The sequence below is a fragment of the Lupinus angustifolius genome, chromosome LG16 (assembly GCF_001865875.1).
Source record: "Lupinus angustifolius cultivar Tanjil chromosome LG16, LupAngTanjil_v1.0, whole genome shotgun sequence".
Lineage (NCBI taxonomy): Eukaryota > Viridiplantae > Streptophyta > Magnoliopsida > Fabales > Fabaceae > Lupinus > Lupinus angustifolius.
Genome location: NC_032024.1, coordinates 7,380,833 through 7,400,278, shown reverse-complemented (window position 1 = coordinate 7,400,278; position 19,446 = coordinate 7,380,833). Strand labels below are relative to the sequence as shown.

General features: G+C 34.8%; 4 protein-coding genes across 8 annotated transcripts; 3 read left to right on the top strand and 1 right to left on the bottom strand.

Moving 5' to 3' along the window:
* On the top strand, positions 67–5,467 carry LOC109328875. Of its 5 annotated transcripts, XR_002105483.1 has the most exons (11): positions 67–1,455; positions 1,593–1,737; positions 1,867–1,979; positions 2,387–2,472; positions 2,568–2,631; positions 2,724–2,790; positions 2,885–3,033; positions 3,980–4,064; positions 4,191–4,296; positions 4,746–4,837; positions 4,936–4,959. XR_002105483.1 is itself a non-coding variant. In XM_019562499.1 (10 exons), the coding sequence occupies exons 1-10, from the start codon at positions 73–75 to the stop codon at positions 5,171–5,173; spliced, it is 2,238 nt and encodes a 745-aa protein (XP_019418044.1). In that variant the 5' UTR covers positions 67–72; the 3' UTR covers positions 5,174–5,467. The 5 variants fall into 5 exon arrangements, 3 of the variants coding, with proteins under 3 accessions (XP_019418044.1, XP_019418043.1, XP_019418045.1); XR_002105484.1 differs by lacking the exon at positions 4,191–4,296 and having other exon boundaries at positions 4,936–4,957; XM_019562499.1 differs by lacking the exons at positions 3,980–4,064; positions 4,191–4,296 and adding an exon at positions 5,084–5,467 and having other exon boundaries at positions 1,593–1,736; positions 1,884–1,979; positions 4,936–5,002.
* Positions 7,362–11,936, top strand: LOC109329273. Its single transcript, XM_019562954.1, has 9 exons — positions 7,362–8,783; positions 8,891–9,046; positions 9,945–10,030; positions 10,127–10,190; positions 10,284–10,350; positions 10,429–10,586; positions 11,466–11,593; positions 11,697–11,763; positions 11,847–11,936. Exons 1-9 carry the CDS (start codon positions 7,455–7,457, stop codon positions 11,934–11,936), a joined length of 2,145 nt encoding a protein of 714 aa, XP_019418499.1. The 5' UTR covers positions 7,362–7,454.
* Positions 13,121–15,385, top strand: LOC109330346. Its single transcript, XM_019564512.1, has 3 exons — positions 13,121–13,502; positions 14,322–14,559; positions 14,848–15,385. The coding sequence occupies exons 1-3, from the start codon at positions 13,191–13,193 to the stop codon at positions 14,982–14,984; spliced, it is 687 nt and encodes a 228-aa protein (XP_019420057.1). The 5' UTR covers positions 13,121–13,190; the 3' UTR covers positions 14,985–15,385.
* Positions 17,475–19,179, bottom strand: LOC109329272 (LRR receptor-like serine/threonine-protein kinase ERECTA). The gene is made up of 2 exons (XM_019562953.1): positions 18,960–19,179; positions 17,475–18,613 (listed from the first exon to the last, which is right to left on the bottom strand). The coding sequence occupies exons 1-2, from the start codon at positions 19,177–19,179 to the stop codon at positions 17,475–17,477; spliced, it is 1,359 nt and encodes a 452-aa protein (XP_019418498.1).

The following is a 19,446-nucleotide window of genomic DNA, read 5'->3' as shown; positions in this document are numbered from 1 at the left end:
AACCGTTACCTTTTCCCTCCGAAATCCACCTTTGAACCTTCTTCCTTTTCTCTTCTCTGAGCTTCTTCAACAATGGAATCTTCATTATCCTCTACGTCCATTTCAACGCCAATACCGTCCTCTCCACCCCCTCCGCCGCATTCTCAACCGCGTCGCCCACACCAAGACACGTCACCACCACCCGAAACCTCCTTCTACCACCGTGTTGCAGACAAGAGACGGAAACTTGAAGCCAACCGCGACGGTTCCCTCATATACGGCTTCGATCTCCGACCAACCGCCACCGCACTCCTCCACTCAAACGACGTCGAACCACTCCGAATCTTCATCGACGATTTCACTCAAACCCCAATCAAGAGGAAACACTCAAAGAAGAAAGTCTTCGATTCCCTCGCATTGCATTACCCTAACTCTTTCTTACTCAAACTCTCCAAGCTCCTCTCAATTAACCCTCCGATCCATATCCGAAACGAGGTCGTTTCGCTTCTCCATGAGACTATCATCGAAACGCACGGAAACGACTATGACATTATCCGTTGCGACATGTTCATTGAGCTCAAGCCTCTTATTCTTGAATCTTTCAAGATTGAGCTTCAGGAACGGTTACTCCCTCAGTTAGCAAAAATAATTATGGATCTTGCTGCTAGAATCTACAAATTTGGAATAAGAGGTTGGGTGGAGCTTCTGGAATACATTGTTTCGTGCATTTATTCGGATTCTGATGATGAATTGAAGCTGAAAAAGGGGCTCATGTTGTTAGCGGATTTACCATGCAATGCCGTAGAAAATGAAGAGTTTTGGAAGAATCATTATGGTGCTCTACATGTGAATCTCGTGAATCGATTGCTTGCTGAAAGTGATAATGAGGATTTGCAGGCATTGATTTTTGATTCAATGTTTAAAATGTTGGGAATTGCGCAACCTTTAGAGGAATATGAAATTGGTGATTCGATTTTGTTGATACTATTGGAGTTCATAGATCAACACTCAAAAGAAGAGATTGTGGTGAAAAGGGTTCAGGATTTGGTGGATTTTGTTTCTATGGATGTTGATGTAATCTTGAGTGGGAAAGAGGGGATTGTGTTTCGGGCTATGCTTCGAATTGTGGAGAAGAATGACGCAAGTAGAGAACTAAGGTGTGCTGCGATTCAAGTTCTTAAGGAACTTAGTGAACTGAGATGGGACATTATGGGGAAAGTAATATATGAAATTTCTGATGCGAATGTAGCAAGGGTTATTATGGTTTCTCTGAGCATGATGTTCGAATCCAATGAACAAAGTTCCAAACTTGGACAGTTCTTGCTGAATTTGCTTTCTTTTAATGATGGCGGAATTTTAGTGGTTCGTGCCGCAGCAGTGTTTCTTAGAACAAGATATGCAGCCTCTAGGGATTGGAAGGAATATCACAGGGGAATGATTATCGTTGCAGCATTTGCAGATGAACGACAAAATGATGTAACATGATGGTTAATCTTTGACAGAATATTATAACGTCGTTTAATTCATGCGAAAGATTATTTGTAACTTTTTTCAAAGTGTCATTATTCAGTAACACTGCAAAACATGTACACATAACACATTCTCTTATGTAGATCTCTGGTTCAGTTTTCACCACTGAACTAATGAAGATTATGACTGATGAGATAAACCATATAAGGGAGAAAGCACAAGAAGATGGGAATCCTGAGACTGCTAAAAGGGGAAGTGAATATTTACCAGATGAAAAAACGATTCAAGTTATGTCAGCAGATTCTCTTTCTATTTTTTTCTGATATATTAAACAAATTGTTTTCAATATATCAATTTCTTTTAATTTTTTGATGTAATTCTGTGTATCCTTCTAAATTAGTACAGAGTCTAAATCGTTTTTATACTCATTACAGAGTATAATGGTCTTAATATCAGCAACAATTATGACATTTAAAGATCGATTATCACCATATGCTGACGAACTTTTTTCAGCTGTTGCAAAGCTTTGGGTCAGTATGTTCTCCTCTAGTACTCTTTCCCATCTAGCTGTGTTTCAAACTGAACATGAAAGATCTTATCTTGTTATACATGCTCATGTATGGAGTTTCTGACATAATAAGAGTAATTAATTTTAACTATTAGAGTATATTTGTGGAGATGCTATTAAAACATAAAGTTAACTTTTTTAAGTGAGCATCTAAACTTTAGATAAGTTATAGCTCATTAGGGGACCATATGCACCCAAAAAAATAGAAGAAGCTTTTTGTAATTGTAATGCAGGCACATTCGGATATCTTGAAAATGAGGAGATATTCACTTCAAATTGGAAGGCATTGTTAGATGATGTTATCTTTTTTCTGTAATCTTAACATATTTGGAAATTATCTTTTCATAAATTTCATTACTGCTTTTGCAGGGCCATGATATCCCAGATAGAGTGAAAGCAATTGCAGTTTCCCTTTTTAACATTATTGTACCACATTTCCCAGATAAATGGCAGATGTAACTCCAGTTTCTTTTATCCACTGTCATAAATTATGGCTGTACTTTTTCCATAACTAATATGTATGGCTTGTCTCTGAATGCTATTTGAACAGGTATCTTGACATATATAGTTATGAACTTTTAAAATCCAGGGGTGGAAGTCTTCATGCGCAATGGGTATTTGCAAATTTGCATCAATAATTTTTTTTCTTTACTCATTCATTTAGAATGCTTTTCAACATTTGTATTTTTTATAATGACTCTTTTAGGAAAGTGCACGGGGGATTGGTATCTGTGCTAAGTTTGGAGGACATAGTTTCAAAACCATTGTTAATGGTAGCTACTTTAAGCTCTTAGAAGTACAAAAGTACATTATGAACTTGAAGTATACTTGTTTTGTTGAATATAACTGACTATGGGTTTTATGCAGTGGCTATGTTAAAGTTATACTCTTTGATAGAATATGGACTTTCAATTAAAGGAGAAAAATCTGAGAATGGTGCAAATATATTTGATATGGCTGTTTCAGCTATTGGGAAGATATGTGAATTTCATCGTGAAAGTATTGATGGCCCTGAGGTAATATTCTACCAAATACCAATACTGAAAGTATTTATGGCCCTAAATTAACTGCCTACTGACTATTATGATTGGTAACTATGCTTGGAACAACTTCTTTATACTTCTATTAACTGCATTGTTCATTGTCTAAGAATTTTCTATTCATTTTTGTGCAAGAGACTAAGCACATGAAAAATTTATGCATGGAACTTTCAAACTTTAATTTAACAGAAAATGGAACAGAGAGGGGAGTGACCTTTTTAATAAAGTATAAAATATCTATCAGAAACATAAAAGTTAAAATATATATATATATATATATATGAGGACAATTCATGTTGAAAAAGGATAATTTGATCGATTTTATTAAGGGTATGTTTATACAAAAATGTAGTGTAGTGTCCTAAGGTATGCAGTTTGTGTATGTGAGGATATTTGAACCAAGAAGCTAAGAGGGGAGGGAGACACTCACTTATTACCAAGGAAGTGACCACCAAGCCAAAGGCTTGAAAGGCTAAGGGCTGGAGTTCTGTAAAAATAAATAACAATCTGTGGTACGGCCAAATTCCAAGGTATGTGAGTACCTGTGTGCATATTTTTGTTCTGAGATACAAAATAACTTGGAGGCTGGCAATGTGGTGGATATTGATTCTATAATCTATACATTCAGTGCAATCTTTTACATTACATTTTTTATTGGATCATATTATTTAAAAATAAGTGAGTAAGTAATGTGGTCGAATAAAAAAGAATGTTTTGAAAAGAATATGTTGCTAATATCCCTTTATGTATGTAATTTTCTATAAAATAAGTCAGCCAGTTCAACCGACATAAATCTTCAAGCACGTTGCACAGGTGAAAATGCATAAGAAATGCCATTGTTGTCAAGTATTCATATTATAAAAATATTCAGCATATTGGTTTTAAGGAGTCCTAATCTCTTCCTGCTAAATGTTAAGTGCAGCTATTATCCTTAACTTTTTCTTGGAGGATAAAAATATGGGAGAGGAATTAAGATGGAAGAATCACAGTTGGGAACAAAACTAAATGTAAGTATCAACTCGACTAAGTAGGTTAAAGCCAGCAAACTAATAAAATTTTTGGAAAATTAAAAATAAAATTACTATTAACAATTCAGTAAAAAATTAAATGGAAAGTGTATTATTCTTTATCAGATTAGGACATTGAAGTGGTCTCAAGACAATAATAAGTTGGATTTTTAGCCGATGCAAGTATTATTCTTCCATGCTTGGATTGACACTCCAAAGCAGGATTGCTCAGGTGCAGGACATTGGTTCTATAAGATGTTCTGGAAGTTCCATTTATGTTAAAAAATGTCTAGTCCAAATTATTGTTTCTGCGCAACTGATAAAAGCTATAATATTGCATCCTTACAAAAATATGCATTTTTGTTAATAGCCAATGACTCACAGGAATCCACAATTTACTTTACATCACTCCTTTGTGCTTATAACTCTAATGTTTTACATCTACTATTCATAAATCAATCTTGTAGCAAAGCCCAAAACTTAAAAATGATGCATAATTCACACTTACGAATGTATTGTATCCTTAAATACATTCTACTTGGATAAAACCACAATGAATGTTACAATAATAATTTAGACTACTTTTTTGTGTTCTATTTAATCATGTTTTGCATTCATTATATATTATTAGTTGGTCATATTTGGTATCAGCGTGCCTGTATGCTATTGGTTGTTAAGCAGGTGATTCGGGGCTGGTTAAACTGCTTGCCATTGACGAATGATCCCATTGAAGCCAGAATTGTACATGAACAACTTTCTGAAATGTTAAGAAGGTGTTGAATCATTTTCAGTTCTCTTTCTATTGTATTAAATCAATACATCAGTTATAAATATACATGTTGAGCTAAGCAAAAGCTGAAAACTATAACAGGAAAGATGCAGACGTTTTGGGGCCTAAGAAGGAAAATCTTCCGAAGATTATTTCCATCTTAAGAGCGGTATTATACTTATTTCTTTATGTCCTATCTACTTATATAGAAATTTATCTTAACCATCCTGGTAATTTGTTTTTTTGGTAGCTTTTAATTCGGAGGGAAGTCAGGGAACTTGCAACCAAGAAAACATTTTCAGAACTAGTTAAGTTCTTGGATAAACATGGTGAATTGTAGTATCATTCGTGCTTAAATTTGTTCCCATGCTTGTGCTACACCATTGTTCCTACTATTCATCTTCAATTTCCTTTAGTAACGTTTCAAATGTTAGGGAGGTGAAAAACTAATTTTGAACTGCACAAGTGACAATAAGGGAATATTTGGATATTCCAATGTGTTAAGGAACAACAATGGTCAAATACAGATGTACAGCTTCGGAAATTTAAGTATGTTTTGGTCCCTGAAAGTTATTTCTATTTTGGTTTTAGTCCATAAATTTTTTCATCAGTTTTGATTGGTGTTTGGTCTTTATTGTGTGTTCTTCTCATTCCAATGCAACTTAACCACTGTCTTGATCTTATTATCTTTTAAAGTGTTCATGCATTCAAGCTCAAACATGAAATAGATAGATTTGTCTGTGAATTAAAAAGTTCTGCCCAATATGTGAAGTACAAGTAAGGCAGCATCTATAAGAAATCAGATCAAGCATGGTTTTAAATTGCAGTGGCAACTGGCAACCACAGTTATGGCTATGTTGTGTATGCTGCAATTGGGAGAAACTAGAAGTTTATTTACATAATGGTTTTGTGACTGAGCTAACAAAACTTGAAGATGGAAGTTGATTTATATGTTGCCAATCATTCTGATGGTAACATCATCAATAATACATACAAAAACATGAAGATTTTGAATGTGATGAAACTTACCTGTACAAAATCTCGTTACCATAATTTTTTTTTGGAACTCCTGTGATTGTTAAGGTTTAATGTTTAAACCATTCCAGAGATAACGAGGTAAGCGATATAAGACTTACATCCCAACATAACCCCCACAAAAGTCTATGAACCAGCTGAAGGGTTACCTTTGAGTCTGACCCATGACCAAAATATATATTTTGGCCCATTACAATCGGAGAGAAGTTGGAATTTGGTTATGATACAATGTTAAAACCGGTTGGCAATTAGAGGGTAGTCTAAAAGGTGTTTAAATCATTCCCGGGATAATGAGATAGGCGATGTATGCCTTACTTTCCAAGAGCAACAACCTTCATCCAAAAGTGACTACACCAACCTTCATATTCATGGTAATACTGATTGGGAGGAATAGTGGAACAATGATTAATGCAACATGCTTAGTAACTTTATCTATAACCCAACAGGTTTGCATGCAAGCTCTAGGAATTTTTTCACAACATCAACTACAAGTTTTGTTTTTCTTGTAATTTAGGCCATTTGGTTACTGGCCATAATCTCTAATACTTGCAACAAGACGAGCAAGCTCTTGCACAATTAAAGCTTCCCACATGAAATTCCTCTGATCTAAAATTCCACCCAATGTGAAGGCTAACAAACTTTGCTTCCAAGTCTGCATTTACTTTAATGTTGCTTTCTATAAAGTCAGGTATTGTTTGGCATTGCCTATGAGCTGTGGATTTTCAAAAGGTGACTCAATGTACGAGGCTTCCACCTAGTGGAGTATAAGGAGGTAGATATATATAATCTTAACCTCACAAATGAACGGGTTGATTTTAGAATTTAAACTCATAACTTTCATATTATAAGGCAAGTAATATTATCGTTATATTGAAGCGTATTTCATTGATATTAGATGGAAGATTATATTTGATGGTAAATAGAGCAAATCCTTGTTTGAGTCCTTAAATCGTAAGCACTCATCTTATTAACTCTAGGAAATTGTCACACTCCTTTAAGTTATAATATGTATCAATCACATTAATGACTCAACATCAACAATTTTTCAAAACCATCAAATATATACAGTTATGAGACTAATTTAGTAAGGACAAATTTTACTAATATCATAGTTTTATAGAGTATGTTAATTCTCTAAAACTAAACTAATATAACCATCCTTAAAATTTCAGGTAATAAGTAAGATACTAGTTTACTCAAAAATATCCGATAAGAAATCAATTTTTATTACACTGATTTTAGAAAGTACATTTTTTATAACAAAATATATTACACTAATTCACGAATCATGAAATACATCTCTGACATGACTTGAATCATTTATTTTCACTTCATTCTCTTCTAAAATTCAATTCTAAACAAAGTGTTAATTTGTTTTTTTAGAACTTCTAACTAATTTATATCCACTAAGATCTTTAATCAGAGTCTCCACTCTCCAAGACTCCAACTGTTTTTTTGTTGTAAAGAATAGCTGCTGACGTGGACAATCCTTTTCCCTTGAAAAACAGATTCCCATAACTAACCATTTCCTTTTCCCTCCAAATTCCACCTTTGAATATTCTTCCTTTTTCTCTCTACTCTGAACAATGGCATCCTCACCCTCCTCAACAATGGCGTCACCGGAATCTCTTCCGCAAGAAGACACCTTCACCTACAACCAAACAGTTGAAAACAACACACCAGAACTTGAAACCAATGAAAACTATTCTCACCTCAGCGGATCCGATCTCCAACCATTCACCTCTACACTCCTCGAATCAAACTACATTGCATCATTGGTAGTCTTTATTCACAAATTCATTCAAACCCCAATCAATCACAAACATTCCAAGAAGAGAATCTTGGATTCCCTCTCCTTCCATTATCCTAACACCTTCTGTCTCAAACTCGCCAATCTCCTAGCACTCAACCCTCCAATCCACATTGCAAACGAGGCCGTTTTGCTCCTCCGGGAAACTCTCAAAGTTACACCAAGAAATCACATTCACAGAATCCGTTGTGATATTCTCCTTGAGCTCAGGTCCCTTATTCTTGAACATTTCAAGGTTGAAATCCAGGAAAAGTTACTTCCGTTGTTAACCGAAACGATCGCTAGCCTTACTTATAGAATCTATGCTTTTCCTTCGGGAGGTTGGTTAGAGCTTCTTGAATACATCGTTTCATGTGTTACTTTGAATTCAAATGATGATGGTGATTCTGTTTTGAAGCAACGAAAGGGGCTTATGTTGTTAGCTGATTTACCAGAGAGTATTGCTGAACACCGAGGGTTTTGGAAGAAACGTTACGATGTTCTATGTGAGAATCTCCTGGCGCGAATGGTTGATAGAAATGCTAACGAGAATTCACAGGCATTGGGTTTTGATTCGTTGCATATGATGCTGAAAATCGCGCAACCTTTAAGGGGATATAAAATTGGGGGTTCAATTTTGTTGATACTATTGGAGTTCATTGATCGACATTCCAATGAAGAGATTGTGGTGAAAAGGGTTTTGGGTTTGAGGAATTTTGTTTCTATGGATGTTGATTTAGTCTTGAGTGGGAAAGGGGGGAATGTGCTTCAGGCTATGCTTCGAATCGTAGATAAGAATGGTGCGAGCAAGGAACTAAGGTGTGCCGCAGTTGAAGTTCTTAAGGGTCTTGGGAAAAATAGAAGGAGCATTATGGCAGCAGTAATGAAGGAACTTTCTGATGTGGATGCACAAAGGGTTATTAAGCTTTCCATGGACATGATGTTTGAATCTGATACACGATGTTTCGAGCTTGGAAAGTCCTTGTTGAATTGGCTCTCTTTTAGAGAAGGAAGTTTTGTGTTTCATATGTTCATGAATTTTCTTAAAACAACATATGCAGCTTCTAAGGATTTGAAGAAACGTCACACAATAATGATTGTCATTGCAAGATTTGCGGATGGAAAGGTAACTTTTTCGAGTTGTTTGATCTATGCAAAACACTGTTGAGTAAAAATTTTTTAACCCTTGATCAAAATATTTTTCTCTTAGAAATAATAATGTCTCTTATGCAGATCTCAGATGATTCAGTTTTCGCCACAGAAATAATCAAGATGATTACGAATGAGATAAACAATATGATAAGTATGATTGTTGAACGCGTGAAAGCAGAAGAAGCTGGGACTTTTGAAGGGGGCAGTGAATATTTACCAGATGAAGATATGATTCTGGTTCTGTTGTCTTCAGATTTGCTTTTTCTTTTAAATGATATTTGAATACTAAAAAAATTGTTTTTGAAATATAAGTTTAAAACTTTTGGTGTAACTCTATTCCTTTCTAAATTATTAGCAAGGTTTTAAATAGGGCTGCAGTTTCGTATACTTTCAAAACATCGACTTTATGGTCAATTTAAGGTAAATGCGGCCGATGCAGCCTCAATTGGGGTCACCATATGATTTCAGATTTAAAACCTTGATTATTAGCTTAATATTTCCCTTACACCTACTGATATGTAGAGTGGAACAATAAATAACTATCCTCCTCATTGCAGAGTTCAACTCTCTTAATATCAATAACAACTAAAGCAATAAGAGGTCGAATATCACAACGTGCTGGAAAACTTTTTTCAACTATTGTACAGATTTTTGTAAGTATGGTTCCCCTCTGGTATTCTTTCTGATCTAGCTGTATTTCAAACTGAACATAAAGGTGCTTATCTTGTTTTGGATCTAGCTGTATCATATATAAAAAATCAGTGTACTTTTCTGTGTATATATAACTGGCAATGATTTTGTTCCCATGTTTTTTGTTTTATGATTGCATATCATGTTAGACCTGAGATGATCCTATCTTGTTATTAGAATTTGTTAACCACTTGAAAGAGTCACACACGATTCTCTCTACATTTATAGAAGATTGTATATTTTTATGTACCAAAAAACATGGGAAAAACTTCTTGTACTTGCAACGCAGACACGTTAAATCTCAACTACTTATAAATGAAGAGATTCATATTCAAATTGGAAAGCGTTGTTATTATTTTAGTGTTATCTGTTTTATGTAATCTCAACATATTGGGAACTTATCTTTTTCTAAATTTTATTATTGCTTCTGTATGGTCTTTGGCAGGACAATGATTTCCCTGATAGAGTGAAAGTAATTGCATTTTCCTTTTTCAACATTATTGGGCCATTTTTCCCAAATGAAGTGCAGATGTAACTCCACTTTCTTGTATCCGTGTGGTGTTAAATTATGGATGTACTATTGCCTGTACTTATAATATTTCTCGTCTCTGAATGCTATTTGAACAGATATCATGACAAATATACTTGTGAACTTTTGAAAGCCAGGGAAGCTAATCTTCATGCACAAGTGGTATTTGCAAAAAATGCGCTGATAATTTGTTTCCTTACTCATTTAATTTAGAATGCTTTTCAATATTCATGTTGTAAGTAATGACTCTTTCAGGAAATTGCAAGGGGGATTGGTATCTGTGCTACGTATGGAGGACAGAAGTTCAAAACCATTGTTAATGGTAGCTTCCTTAAGTACACTAAACCTTAGGTATATATACTTTGTTGAATATGACTGACTAGTTATGGGTTTAATGCAGAGGCTATCTCCAGGCTGTACTCTCTGATAGAACATGAACATTCAATTAAAGAAGAAGAAGAAGAATCTAGTTACGGTGCATATAAATCTGGTATGGCAGTTACAGCTCTTGGGATGATATATGAATTTCATTGGGAAAATATTGATGGGCGGCCTGAGGTAATAATCTTCCAAATCTTTTCTACTTTTATTGACTGCATTGTTCATGGTCTGAAGGATTTCTATTTACTTTGTGTTCAGAGAGAGCTAAGCGCATGAAAAGTTTATGGATCGAATTTTCAAACTTCAATTTAACAGAAATGAACAAAGGAGGGAGATACATTTTTCAATAAAATATAAAATACATATCAGAAACTTAAAAGGCAAAAGGAAACCTTGTACCAATAATATTCATATAAGAGAGATAGAAGAAATGTTATCTAAGGCTGTCTGTCTTATTGTTAAGAAAACTTCAGAGGGATATGCTTACACTGCTGAAATCTCTGGCAGCACAATTCATGATGGAAAAGGATAATTTGATTGATTTTATTAAGCAGTATTTGTATATATAAAATTATAAATATAATTTGGTGGCCTAAGGTATGTATTGTGTGTGTGACTGTGTGTGTGTGAGGAGATGCAAACCTAGAAGGTAGGAGGGTAGGGAGAAGCTCACTTATTACCAAGTCAGTGATCACCAAGCCAAAGGCTTGATGGTTAAAACATAATGACAACCTATGGTAAGAGAAAATTCCAGTTATGTGAGTATCAATCTATGGTAAGAGATTTTTGCTCTGAGATACAAAATAAACTGTTACATGTCTGCGTTTTAAGCCTAAAACTTAAACATTATGCAAATTGATTAACTGCATTTTCTTGGATAGAGCCACCATGAATGTCGTAGTAATAATTTAGACTACTTTTTTTGTTCTTTTTGATCATGCCTTCCATTCATCATACATTATTAGTTAGTTATTAGTTATCATTTGGTCATATTTGTTATAACTATGCTTGTCTACTATTGTTCTGCAATCTGTACTACTTTGTCACCATTTTTAGTTTTTCATAATCCTCAACCATAATGCTGTTAATCAGGTGATTCGGAGCTGGTTAAGCTTCTTGCCATTAACGGATCACCTCAATCTAGCTAAATATGTACATGGACGACTTTCTAAGATGTTAAAAAGGTGTTGAATCATTTCCTATACTCTTTCTGTTGTATTATACTACTATATTCAAATTCAAATTATTACATCCTTGCATTTGTATACATGTTCAAAACTATAACAGGGAAGAGGCGGATGTTTTGGGGCCTAATAACGAAAATCTTCCGAAGATTGTATCAATCGTAAGAGCGGTAAGTTACGCTTATTTCTTTACCTCCTCTCCACTTATATATGGATTTATCTTAACGATCATGGTACATTACTTTTCTGGTAGATTTTATTACGACGTGATGAACTTGCAACTGAGGAAACTTCTTCAGAGATAATTGGATTCCTGGATAAATATGGTGGTGATATGTCGTAACATTCCTGTTACAGTTCTTCACTATATCAACCACTGTTCCAATGCTAGTACTACACCATTGTTCTAACTATTCGGTTTTCATTTTCTTGTACTTGTAGTAACATTTCATAAATAAGTGAGGTGCAAAACTAATTTTTAATTGTACAGGCAACAATGAATATTTTGATATTCAAATGTGTAAAGGAACAACAACTGTCAAATACAGATGAACAGCTTTAGAAAAATGATGATACAGTTTCAGGTTTTGTCTGATATTTGTTACTTGATACAAGTTGGTGGATTGATGTTACATTTTTTGAATTGAGTGGACATTAGCTTGGAGAGAAGAAGATAAGTGATGTGGAGAAATTGTTAGAAGCTCCTAAGTAACCATGCTTTAAAAACTCAGCCATTGATGGACAGAAAAAATTTGGAGTGTCCAAAAATGGTGAAACTTTATACCCACTTAACAATGAATCCAAAATATCTTTCAATCCATGCATGTTCTTTCACATTAGACTCCCAATCTCTTTCACCTAACTCCCAAAGAAGGGAGAGGGTTTTCTATCCATTTTCTCTTTTCCCCTCCAAAACTTGACTCCTAAACAAAGCCTAGGGGAAAAGTGACATTGAAATTCTTGCCAATTTCAATGAACCAATCCTGATCCCTATGTTTTGGACCTTCAACATTCAAATTCGATCACAAAAGTTTGATTTGAAATTATTTACGAGAAATGAAAGAAGTACCAAGTTTGATTTGAAATTCGATCCCTAGGGGCAATTTTTCCACTTATTGGAAATTGAATCAAATTTATGGTTGAAAATTAATTATAAAATATATGAAAATGGAATAGAAAGGATAGTCATATTGTTGTAAAATTGTAATTAAATTCAGCTTTTCACAAAAGACTCACAAGATTTTTACAATTTATATTTTATTATTATTGGTTCTTAAAAAATAAAAATAATATAAATGAATAGTTATTAATACACGATTAACATTTATTATATCATAAGAGTGTGCTAATTTATATGACACTTCTAAATTTAAAATTTAATAATAAAATATTTTTTTAACAATAAAAAAATAACACTTGAACTGTGTCACTTCATGTACTCCCATAATTTATTGACTATATATTAAATAAATATTACGCTATTTCCCAAACCTCATGACCAGAAGTAAGTGGTAGCTTTTATGAATTGTTCCAAAATTTGATGCACTGTGACATCATAAATTAATAAATTAACTGAGACAGTTTACTACAACTGAAAATGGCGGAGGAACTCAACGCCAACGGTATCTACGTGGACGCCAACGGATCAGAAGAAGAACAAAAAGAGAGCTTCAAATTACAACACAGAAATGAAAGAAGAACTCGACACAACATTCCACAGATTCTAAACCGGTTCGCTTCCGCGGTTTTATTCCCTGAACCGGAAAATAGCGGTTCTCTCATAAACCGGTTCAAGATCTCTATCGCCGAAAACGCTCCGTTGCTTCCAGAAGCTTCTAGAAACTCCGCCCGCGATGTTCTTCTCTGGACTCATCGTGGTAGTCCCCTCCGCGCTATATTCGTCATCTCTGTGAGTTTGTTTCCCTAATAAATATTCAATTTCTGAAATAAATATTCATTTTTCGATATGATTGTTTTGAATCCTGAATGTTGATGCAACTTTGGTCTATTATGGTTGGAGTCCTCAATTTTGATGTAATTTTAGTTTTTGAGATTGTTTCCTTTCTGTTTAATATTCAGAAGGTTGTGAGAGGAGAGTATACTGCAGACGACTTAGTTTTAGATTGTGTTTAAATGTTGAATTGAACTTAGTGATGGGAAGTACGTCCTAGATCATCTGCCTCATAGTCCATTGGTTTTGAGATCAAACTTTGACTTTGGTGTCAGAGCCCAACTTCTATCTGGTTGTGCCAAAAGATGACCTTTCGCCATGTGTCAAAGGTAACCTATCACCCTGTTCAATAGACTTCTGTGAAGAGGCATGAAGTAAGTCCCACGTTAGTACATCACCTGTCTTATTGTCTCGGGAATAGTTTAAATATACGTTTGACTGCTCCACTTATGAGCATGTGGAATTGCAGATGCTTATAGATAGATGGTTTATAGTGGATTGGTTCACATGTAGGATAGAGCCATTAAAATTAAAACCACGCAAGATAGTTCTTTTTATATTTTTACCATGGCAAAAACATTGGGTGGGGATGTATGATTGCCAATTTTGATGTCATTTAATCCTTTCCCTTTTCTAATCATAATATTTAGGAGTCTAGTGTACTGGACTGTCCTTTTTATCTTATTAAGATTTTGATTATAAGCTGTTTTGAGGAAGATAGCTAATCCAAAAACATCTATTTGAATGTTTATGATTTCTTTTTCCTTATTGCTGCAGGTTGGGACAACCATTCTGGTTTCTTTGACTGGACTGCTTGTGTTCATGCTTTTCTTTTTGGCTGCAACTATAAGTGCCATTGTCGTATTACTTCTCATGTCTTTGGCATCGGTGGGAGGATTTTTGGCTCTGTTTTTCACTTTTGTTGCAGCGATATACATCGGAGCATTATCAGTAGCTATGCTTGCAATTTCTGTTACTACATTTTGGGCAACTGTGGCCATTCTGATAACCACAGGTAACATGTTTGGCCACCTCCTCTTTTTATTGTATAGATATTGTGCTTTAGATTTCTTAGATATAAAAAGTTAATGACTGTTGACCTGACATCTTTAGCTTTTAGAGAATTGATCCTTAACGTGTATGAGAATACAATTGTTTTCTCCTTTCTGTTCTAAAATGAAAGATCACACTTGATGTTCCATGGTTGATTTCTATAATGTCTCCTTTTCCTTTTCTATATATATATTTTTCCTGTGGCTTAACAATGTGATGTTGCATGGACATGGAAATCAATGTGAACCAGGCTGGATTGGATTCTTTTATACTGCGTGGTTGGTAACTAGAAAAAGCTTCGAATTTGCTACGCACTCATTGAGCGTGACTGGCTCTGCAGTTTCAACCTACACTGTTGCTCGAGCAGCTCGGTACACCCACCACTAAGTACATTGAGATTCAGATTAGGGGATGATCGCAAATAGAAGCTTGTATACACATCTTAAGTTACATATGAATGACACAAGCTTCTATCAGCTGGTATGATGTCTTGTTCATAGAACAATTTGGTTTTATTGCCTATCTTTTGTTTTGTACTTCACTGACTGTGGAGTGGATAAAAAATCTTGCTTACTGTGTGTGGTGTTTGAAGTTTGATGTTTGCATGAAAGAGTGGTTTTTCTTTTGTAGCCTGCCTAGTTACCTGGTCTTGTCAACTTATAGCAGATATGAATTTACAAATAGTGTGTAGATGATGTAAATTTGAAACAAGATAGAATTGCTGCATTTGTGTGAATAAGAATGTATGTATATGCAGTAGCAGTGTAGCTACACAAAACCTAAATTTAGTCAACTGTAAATTTAGTTATAAAGCTGGAGTGCGTTATTCTGTATATCCCCTCTTTCTACATTCTCTAGGCTTGCCTAAAGCCTATTGTTCATGTCCTCACTGGGTATAAGCCTCTACTGTTTGGATTTAATTCTGTTAGCCATAAGACTGATATTGCCTTGGTTCATATAAATAGGAGGAATGAATATATAGGGGAATGCTGAAAAAGGGAAAGTACAGTTTGGCAATGTCCCAATCCACGGCCGTTGTCCCAGACATGTACGGCCAAGCCGAGGATTGTTGTGTGTCATCGACTGTGTTGCTCCATGCCCATGGTTGCCACCATACCCAGACTGTGAACCTCTTTTAAGAGCTATATCTTGTAGAGCTTCAAGAACACTATCATATCTCCTCACATGGTGGTGGCGCCGTGCTAGAGCCATTCACAACAAATACTGATTAAGTTTTATTTCAATTGTTGTACAAACCAACTTATCATTTCCACGGTTTGACAATTTTAACTTATCATTTTGTGTCAATCCATCTTTAGTTATACTGATCAAAGTCGTTACTCTTGAGAATGACTTCAGTTTCGATGGTAACATTATCTTTGGAGAAATGGTATTTCAGTGCTACTTCCATATGCATATAAGGCTTATATATTCCCTTGTTTCTGGAAGAGGGTCATAAATGTAAGAACTAGTGTTTTAAATTGCACTTTACATATGTAATTATGGTCACAGAATTCCGATTCTGGGAGTGTCCATAATAGCGTCCACAGTCGCATTTTCTCGCAATTGTGAAAACACAATATAACCGAGACCACACTTGCAATCGAAAACAGAAGAAAGAACCATGGATCTTTGATGACATGGTAAGGCAAATATCTCTTGACCCTTTTGTTGCTTTCGTTCTTGAGAAATTCAAGTTTTGATTGAATGAAATAAAAGAACAGGACTTAATTATAGTACAAAGTCAGTTTTACCTCAATTATTATAAAAAAACTCAGGCCTTGAGAAGTTGAGCTATAAAGACAAGAAAACAGAGAAAATCAATTTAAAATTAAAATGAATAAATAAATAGCATGAGGGTAAAATTTTATTTCAATCTAACATATGCAAAAAAGGAGAGCAAACCAACAGAAGAATAATCCAAACAAATACTACAACCTGTATTATTAATACGTACCGGTCATCAAACCAGTCAGAATATTGATATGGTGATATAATAGTTCAACCGATGATTCGCTAATTAAATCGCATATCGAAAAAATTAAATATACATATATATTATATTAACATTGAAAAAATATAAATACTTTTATTTAGAACAAAATGCATGACCCGATGGTAGACCGAGTTTTAGAAAGCTAATAAAAAAGTTCATTCATAGTATTGCAGCAATGAAAAAGAAGCTATCCATAGATTTCTTAATAAAAGTAGGTATGTTATCTGAAAATTAAGAATGTGAAGTGACACTCCAATCCTTCTGGTGCTCATCTGCATGTAAGAAAAATACAATCATCTGATAAATGAAAAGAGACAGAACAATACTCAACCAATGAAGAAAATTAGAAAACTATGTCTTATAGGTACCTACCACCAAAATTGCGAAACATGAGAGCCACAGTCAGATAAATTTTGTCTACAACATGATTAAGGAACTGAAAGTATGTGTGCCTCCATGTCCTACTGAGGAACAAAGAACCACAAAGACCCCAAAATCCCACTGCAAATCCAACTCCCATTCCAAGATAGAGTGACTCTTTGAATGAGTTATCTTCTACATGTTGCTTTGTCTTGTGAAGATGTTCTTCTTGTGTGCAGTTCTTTGTAAGAAGAACTCCACATAGTTCAGGATTCCCAACATAGCTCCATGCATCAAAAGACTGTAGTTGAGGCCCTTGTGGAACTTGTCCATTGAAATTGTTGTATGAGAGACTCAAAACTTCAAGAAAAGTCAATCCTGCAATGCTTTGAGGAATTTCTCCTACTAATTGATTATAAGAGAGATCAAGAGATTCCATGTTTTTCATGTCTCCAATCATTTTTGGTATTGTTCCAGTCAAATGATTGTGTGACAAGTTCAAAGATTGGATTTTAACAAGCCTAAATAATTTCAGGAATTTCTCCAGACAAATTATTAGCTGAAAGGTCAATAGTCCTTAACAATCCAATGTATCTGTATTTTAAGCCCTGCTCTTTCATAACCAAATTGAATGTCATTTCCCGAAAAGAGTACCATGACGAACCATTTTCGCCTGAAACCATGTTAGCAATTTTATGGAGACACTGAGGGATAGATCCTGAAAGTTTATTATGGGAAAAATTCAATATATGCAAAGCAGAGAGATTGCATAGTTGTGGTAGAATATTACACTCAAACTGGTTGGATTTCAATATTAACATTTCTGAGTTTGGTGGCATCCTCGGGATTTTACCCGAAAATTCATTATTTTTTAGATTTATGAATAGCAATTCTGTCAAGGTTGACATGTCAGGTGGAAGTTCCCCAGTCAGCTTGTTACTTTCCATATCAATATAAAGCAATTCTGTCCAGTTAACCCAACTATTAGGAAATCCTCCTGAAAACGAGTTATGAGACACATCGAAAACATCAGCCATTGCTGATATACTAGGGAGCTTTCCTGTGAAATTGTTATGATCCAAACATGTAACGCTCGTGCTTAGTATTACGTTTGATATGTCTGCACTGATTGAATAGTTCGATAAGTAGAGATACTCAATTCCTGCCACAAAACTTGGAAATTTATCTTCGCCAATCGATGAAATTCCTGTGCTAGAAATGTCTGAAGTACCTACTGAACTCTGTGTATATAGCAATGCTGGGAGTTTAGAACGTAGAACTGTATTGCTCAAGTAAATGCCCCCGAGCTGAAAGGAAGGAATCCAATTGGCATCCATGTGAAACTCAAAATCCGAACCACTCAAGTCCAGATTAGATAATTGGGAGAGATTGTAAAAATGTTTTTCAGACAATGCGCCCGACAAGGAATTATTTCCAACAAATAAAGTAAATAAGTTGAAAAGTTGTCCAACGCTTTCAGGAAGATTCCCTGTCAAGAGATTGGAACCGATATCTAATTCCATTAAGGATGAGAGATTTCCCAACCAATTTGGAATTGATCCTCTGAGTTGGTTCCCCCTTAGTCTAATGGATTCCAAATTTGGTAGATTTAACCATTGTGGGAATTCAGAGTTGAAATTGTTCTGAGAAGGATCAAGAACTACAAGTGAAGTAAGATTCACATACTTAAGAGATGAGTGGATGTTATTCAGTTCACAAATTTTCAGCAATAACTAATAATTTAGGAAGCATGGCCACAATTTCAAGCCAGTTCATTTCTTTCTCGAGATTGATGCTTGTGAGTTCAAGATGTTGTAAGGAAGGAAGTTGAGAAAGCCAGTGAAGATTATCTATGTGAAGGTTATAGGATAAATCAAGGTGATAAAGTTTAGTGGAAATTGTGATGTTATGGTTAGGCTGAATACTAACATTTATAAAGTTATTCATGCTCAAGTCCAAGTAATTCAGAAATTCAAGTTGAAGCAACAAGGATAAGTTTATTTCACCTTTGAAACGTGCTGATTCATCATACACGTTTGAGTTTAGATCAAGACTTGTTATTCTGCCTATGGTGTTGTGACACTGGACTCGTTTCCATTCACAGCAATCATGTTCGCTAGACCATGAGGAAAGCCTATTGATAGGGTCATTGATGCCTTGTTTGAAGAGTAATAGTTTACCTTGATCCTTCTCATTGCACTGAACCACCCTTTGATTACTAGACATGGTTATGTGGAATGAGGTTGCATATAAAAACAGCAGCAGAAGAATTGAAATGTTTGATGGAAAACCCAACATGGTTGATTGGATAAAGATCAGAACTTGGATTGGTTCAAGTGGGATTGTTGTGTGATATTTGTTCATTACTTTATATTAGGTAGTTGGCATGCTTTGTAAAACTGGAGATTCTAAAAGTTATTATGAGATGCTTCCTTCTAATTTCCATTAAACTAAGTGACAGTTTTTGACTTTTTTCTCTTAAATAATTGATGG